We start from the raw sequence: 7094 nt of genomic DNA on the forward strand, positions 1-7094 counted from the left end.
GGTTCAGTTCAATATTAAAACTTCTATAACTGTATTACTCCAATTATAATTGATGCAGGATATACCTTAACAAGGCCACAGTGTAAGATAAGAAAAAGTTGAGTATTGATAATACAAAGAAAACTGTGTACTAACGGTCCCTGGAAGAAGTGAGGCAGGGCTATGAGGAAAGACCCAGCAGCCATGATCAAGCAGCCAATACCAATCAGCCTGGGACGATGGAGCTTTGCACCAAAGTAGCTCACAAAGGCTATTACCAAGAGGTTTCCTGGGAAGCAGAAAGATGAAAAATGACTGAATGAATGAATGAATGAATTGTTGCAAGTGGAGCTATGTTCAAAGGTAACACAACCTGCCAACCACCACTTCTAAAAACTGGTGTTTTTGTGAGAAATGATAAAACGAGTAACCCTTTGTAACTAACGGCTACATGTAGTATGATACAGAAATGGCTGTATCTCAAAAACTACAAGGAATTATATCAAATTGTTGGTGCCACTGGATTCAATTCAATTTCAATAATGTGTAAATCTGATATTTAATATGTCAAATGAATATTAAAATTATTTTTGTGTTTTTTTTCTTTGTGTGTATAAAAGAAAATCAACTTTGTCTAACAATTAAGGCATGAAAAAACATATTGATTTTGTCATGTGTAGCCATGTGTTTCAACAGTTTCAACAGCAAATCTTGTGTTTCCACCTCCAACAGAAAAAAAAACTGTGGGGCTTTTTCTTAACATACTAAATATAGTTAGTCGTGGTGGGCAGATTTCATTACCTCCAGCCAACTGCTTCTGTCTTTATGCTAAGCTAACCATTTTATGGTAGCTTGATATTTAGCTACCATGCAGACATAAAAGTGGTATAGGTCCAAGTGCAAGAAAGCAAGTAAGCGCATGTCCCCAAATCAAGTTAATTCTTTTAATAGGGAGGATTGGATCCAATATCCAAAAACTTCACATACCCATTTCAAAGCTGCCATCTATGACCCCAATGAGGGAGCTGGGGATGTCAAAGCGCCTCTCGATCTGGGTGATGGAGCTCTTCATGTAGGCCCCACCAAAGGCTTTGGAAAAATATACAAATGCCAGAGAGGCCAGGAAGAGCTGGAAAACACAAACAAGAAGTTTTTGGCTGAAGCCATTCTTCAGTGAAACAGGTTCGGTTAGGGGATGTTGATTTGATTAGGCGTGTTGGCTCTCCTCAAAGGTTTTTGAGTTAGAGGATTAAGCTTCTTTTTTTTTCTTCCTTTTTTTTTCTTGCACTTCCAGTAATGCAATAAAAGGTTTTTGGATGAGGCCTTTTTTCTCAACAAAGCTAAAAGGATGTAATTGCACCTTGCACAGGGAAAGTGTGAATGACCATATTATCACACAGACTCCCATGATAGAGTAGGCTCACACACACAACACTTAACATTTAAAGACCTACAGTACTTCACACCAGCCTTCAATGTTGATTTGATTACATTAATTTACATTAGATTACAGCTTTTTTAAAGATTTGAATAGAACAGAGTAGTTACTCATTTACTAAATCCCTCCCTTGATCAGCGACTGTCCAATCACAGCCTAGCATGCTGCATCCTGCTTTTGACTTGAGTGGCACATCTGCCACCGTTATCTTTGTAAACTGCATATGTTCCTGTCAGGAATGGAAAGCTTGACAAGCATATTCATTTTAATTAAAAACTATTATGAAAAAACTGAGTAAAATATTAACCTACTACACAAAAATACAATTTTACATTAGCAACACAGATGTTTCAATCTTATCTTCATTTCCACATCCTGTTTGTGAAGGACAAAGAAAGACATATATCTTATCACACCTTGTAATGAATAAAAAAAATTCTAGTACTTTATTTTTTTTGGAGTTTGTTTGCTTTACCAGTACAAATCCTACTTGTGTGCAGCCTTCAAATTGTTCCAAAGACAGTTAAAGATTAAAGGGATTCACACTGGGCTGCAGGTCACAGACGATTCTGTGAATACTCTTAGATAACTGCACCCACTTGTCTAACAGCTCCACAGGTGACATTAAAGCTCCTCTAGAGTTCAACTTGTTTCTACTTTTTAACAAGAAGAGAGGTTTCGTACTTTCCTGTAACATTTTGCAAGAAATCAAAATCGTCAAACCAATATTACTTGCTAAGTAGAGCTGATAATGCCCCACTTTCTAGTATGGTTAGTCTGTTATCAGCAAACATCCTGACAAAGTGAACCAATAAACACAGCTCTTACATTGTATGTACACAGGTCACTGCAACCATACCACTATTCCCATTGCATGAGGAAGCAAACCCACTTTTCATGGACTGAATGTCTCATTTGGTGTCAAAGCCTCAATAGTTTTATCTGGTCAAGAGAACAATTTGTTAAGCAAGAATGATATAGGTACTTAAAGTTGTAGTTAGTTAGTTTGTTAGTTTGTTAGTGTTATTGCGTGACTTTCCGTGGTGGAAGAAGTTTTCAGATCAAGTGAAAGTCAGATAAGTGAAAGTACCGAAGAATAACACAAACTAACTAACTGATCAAGGCAGCGATATTCCAGCAAGTCCGGTGATCTGCAAGGTAAAATTACTGTTTTTGTCAATGGAGTCTGGTAGTGATGTAACAGTTGCCTCTGGTTAAACAAAAATGATCTTTCTCTAACAAAAAAGGTCTATCTCTCTAGGAATCCAATTAATAATGTTGCCACTTATAATAATAATAATAATAATAATAATAATAATAATAATAATCATCATAATAATATAAACATATCAATCATTTACACCCAAAATCATGGGAAAATAAGCCCAAAGTTCAAAAGTCATGAAGTTATCCCTTAATGCTTTACCTTTTTACAGCCCAATTAGGGTAAGCATTTGTAGGACACAGATAATACTGACATAAAAATGCCATACCAAGACAAATGTGTAGAGGTAACGTGAAAGAAACACATTTGACTTGGCTTTTGGATGTTTGGCTAAGACTAAGTCATGCCATGGTCACAACACAGTCATTAAGACTTGGATATGTATGGAGCAATAAGTGATATTCTCAAACATTTAAATACTGGGAAAAATAAAAACATTTGACCAACCTTGAGCTTGGAGCAGCAAGCTTCACGTGGTTTTTTGGACTCTACACTCATGATGCTGCTGTGTGCTTGACAGATGCAAAGACGCAGAAAACACAGCACCGAAGGACCTGCAGACGGACACCAAGATTATGAGTTTGGGGAAAATTACGTTCAATTCAACTGATTCAAATTTGCAAAACTGAAAAAAACTAATGTCTTATTACCAATCTACTAGATTTACTCTTAAATGAGGTTACTGGATATGCATAAAGACTCAAATCTCAGTGTAGCACTGTAAATAATAACAAAATGTAGTCCCCAGCTTTCTTTTAGGCAAAATATACCAGTAATTTACACTACAGCACCAGTAAATACTAAAAAGTTTCATCTTAAATAAGAACTTTGTGCAGAATTAGAAGAGTTCAAAAACCAGTAAAAGTAATTACCTGAGAGGCAGCGGTGGTCCTACGATGGATGGGAGGGATGTGGTAAAGTAGCTGAGGGCTTGTTGTACCTGGCAGGACTTTGTGCTTAAAGCAAGCGCCTTATCACAAACAAACTACAACATCACCTGTAATCAGTAACCCATCTACTCGTGCACTTGTTGATCATGTCAATAAAAAACCCTGAAACCCCTCCAGTCCTCACACACACATGCACACACACACACACACACACACACACACACACACACACACACAGTCACAAACCCAAACGTGACTGAACTGGTTGGGTAAGGTCCAGTAGGATGCATGTCTGACCAGCACCGGAAGGTTCAGAGGTTCACTGAATGCAAACACACACAGAGGCATTCACAGTTTGCGCACACTCGCACATCCTCCTCTGTGAACATCATAAGCCTCCTGAGTATCCATCCTTTTGAATGCACAACAAACAGCAGCAGCGTGAAGCTGGCCAAAGCTTATTTTACAAGCCTGCTGTTTCTGTTCGTTTGCTGTTTTCAAAGAGTGAAATGCTTTCCTCTTCCAGAGAAACTCAGCTTTTGTAAGACTGGGTGTTTCCTTGGCTTGATCAAAGTCTTCCTGTCCTATTGATAGCCGCAAACAATGGCTTTCTCTGTGTGTCCCAATGCCCGAGAAACACACATCAAAATATAAACACAGTATATAAGATATTCATTATAAATACTCATTTTGACATTACAGCTGCAGCAGCTCCACAATGTGGGATTCTTTGCCCGCCAAATTGTTAGTCATCATTTTTGTGTAAATTATTTTTTGTAATTCATAAATTCATTGAAATAAAGACAAATTTAGAGTTGAATCTGAAAGAGCCAGTTCACCAAACTGTTTTTTTTAAATGTTTTTTTTTTTTTTATTTTCTTTGTCAATACAGATTTTTGACAGAAGAGAGTCCCTGTTACTGCAGATAATCCAGGGACCACAATGTTAATGGTTTTAACAGATTGCGTCTTCCATGGAAATCTGTTTACAGTGAAGTTCTGGATTATTTAGAGTAACAAGAGTATTTCAAAACCTGCATAGATAAAACCAAAACCTGTCTGCTTGGCTAAATATCACCACTATCAAGAAGCTATTTTTTGTCACTTGAATGAAACGACCCTAACTTCCAGACGAAATGTCATTGGCACAGAAGTGATCAAAGCTACAGCAGCGTTGCTGCCGACCGGTGAAAAAGTGAGAGTAAAGTAAATTTACTTTAGGGAGGCACATTGTGTTTTATGAAGTTGAACTTACTGCACTGACAGAAGATGCTTACTACAACCTTTGGTGATTAGCTAATGATTCACTTTATTTGATACTATTAGTTTTGAATCGAGAACAAAAACCATCAAATATCAATTCATAATCTACTAAATTTAGATACATTCGTTTTTGATTTAGAAATGTAATGGATACGTTACATTATCATATATTCTTGTCTTTGGTCTGTGCTGTCAGCGCAGTATACCACAGCTTCTGCACTCACAGCTGGTGATATGCTTGTAAGCGTAGTGTCTGGTAGTGTGGTCGGAGCACTGCAGGGTCACTGATCTCCTCTCTGAGCGCCGCTCTTGACAGGATCTGCTCTTCTGCTCCACCTGTAGGTCACCATGCAACACCACTCTGATGCTGTGGACCGAGTGGGGAGGAAGGGAAGCAAGAAGGAGGGGAGAAATGTGTTATTGTAAGCTTAATCAGACTTAATCAGGAATGACACATCTCCTGCTGAGTCCTTAGTGTGGACACTCATAACAGACCTGAGAATGTGTTCACTTACTCTGTGATAACTATTTCTATTGACCAGTGATAGATTTCTTCTCACCTGGGCTGAGACACACACTGGCCCTGACACACAGGCATTTCTATGATGGTGGTACAGTTGTTTATGGTGATGTTGAAGCTGGACACCTCGGGAGCACAGCTCTGATTACCTAAAGGTGAAGGAGATGTATAGGAGGTAAAGTTGAAATTTTAAACAGTCATGGCTGTTAATTTGTACAATTTGAATGTACAGCTACTAATTGTCCAATAGGACCATATACATGTACTGCGTCAGGGTTTGGACAAGTGTATTGTTAGTGTATTGTTTGGGTAATGTTAATGTTGACACAGAGTTGAAGCCAAGGCTTCTTGGGGTCCTTTACTTTTCACAGCATCATTTTAATATCATCTAAATTGCCAGATCAAATAAGTCACTTGGCCAAATTTAGGTTTATGATAGCTTTTAAAAATAACATTGTCAGCTGAGTTGTCCCATTTATTTTGAATGCAGAAAGGTATATGAGCTGAAAGGTTGAAATTCAAAAAAACAAATAGTCAAAACCAATCAGCTGGCTGGAGAAAGGTCATTTCACTAACAGCACATTATTGGTTCTCAACTTACATGTAAAGCAGCAGTGCTGGTTATCCCAAATCCTGTCCTCCTGGAGAACAAATCCACAAGAGCTCATGATTAAAGAAATACTTAATTAAGATCCAAGTGCATCAGCTTTGGAGGTGTATTGTCTGAAATCTTAAAGTCACAATGAAATGTGAATTTCTTTTGAGTTTATTTTTTCATTTATATACAACAGGTTTACTTTTACATGAAAAGCTAACCTTGCTGTGCAGTTATTTCAGTAGTACCACCAATACATTTTCATAATAAGACAAATCTAAAGCTGGGGAAAAATGCAGTAACACACACTAGAATAAAGCTCATGAGATGTTAGATTTATTAGTTTAAAGAGTAGAGGAGGGGTGTCCTGTACCTCAGGACAGTTTTCCTTGGGACACACTCTAGTCTCAGTCTGAATGCCCTCTTTGCTGCAGCTGAACGACATGCAGGGATGGGTGGCATCTTTCCATGTGTCTCCCACCTACACAGACAAAGGTACTACCATCAAGATATGTATAAACACAATGTATTGATTCACATTATACAAAAATCGAATTCTTCCCCAAGGAAGAATAAACTATTTTCTTTATCATCTTGTACCTATATTAATGTGAGATCCACACAACATACCTTGTATGTCTTTTCATTATAACTGCAGTTCTTCTCAACTGAAAAATAACACAGTAAGTAAAAAGTGTCCTGGTACAAAAGGCCAAATATGTATTAGTATTCATGTGAGGAAAAGGAAAGTCTCTGAGATAGTACTTAAAGGTGCTATATGTTAGGATTTTAAAACCTTCCAAAATTAAGTAAAATAATCACCAGAATGTGATGAAATAACATTCAAAAGACATTTATGTATTGTGTTGCAGCGATATTTAGATAAGTTAGCCTGCTAACCAGCTAGCCTGTCCTGTCTTGTAATACCACTTTGTACCTCAAGAGGCGCTAGTGAGTGACTGTAGTGTCCAGTCTGCTCTCAGCTCAACATGAGAGGATGAAGAGGTTACACTGCCCAGAGGGCAGGAAACCACATTCAGTGACAAATAAAAGAAGTGATAGAAATACAAACAAACCAAAAAGTTAACGCTGGCGTTACTTTCCACCTCTGGAGGCAGCTGCTGTGAGTACAGGAATGAAGTTTGATGCTGAACTTGCAACATTTCTTCTAGACTGGTAAGTAAA

The 7094-nt window shown here is 37.8% G+C and overlaps 1 protein-coding gene across 1 annotated transcript; it reads right to left on the reverse strand.

Moving 5' to 3' along the window:
• Positions 1-4815: 4815 nt before the first annotated feature.
• LOC111667997 (integumentary mucin B.1-like) lies at positions 4816-7002 on the reverse strand. The gene is made up of 5 exons (XM_023423900.2): positions 6540-7002; positions 6283-6390; positions 5916-5955; positions 5355-5463; positions 4816-5161 (listed from the first exon to the last, which is right to left on the reverse strand). Exons 2-5 carry the CDS (start codon positions 6352-6354, stop codon positions 4987-4989), a joined length of 396 nt encoding a protein of 131 aa, XP_023279668.1. The 5' UTR covers positions 6355-6390; positions 6540-7002; the 3' UTR covers positions 4816-4986.
• Positions 7003-7094: the final 92 nt, after the last annotated feature.

Source organism: Seriola lalandi, unplaced genomic scaffold (assembly GCF_002814215.2).
Source record: "Seriola lalandi dorsalis isolate HSWRI2012SDOR001 ecotype SW California unplaced genomic scaffold, Sedor1 jcf7180002003824, whole genome shotgun sequence".
In the NCBI taxonomy this organism is placed as follows: domain Eukaryota; kingdom Metazoa; phylum Chordata; class Actinopteri; order Carangiformes; family Carangidae; genus Seriola; species Seriola lalandi.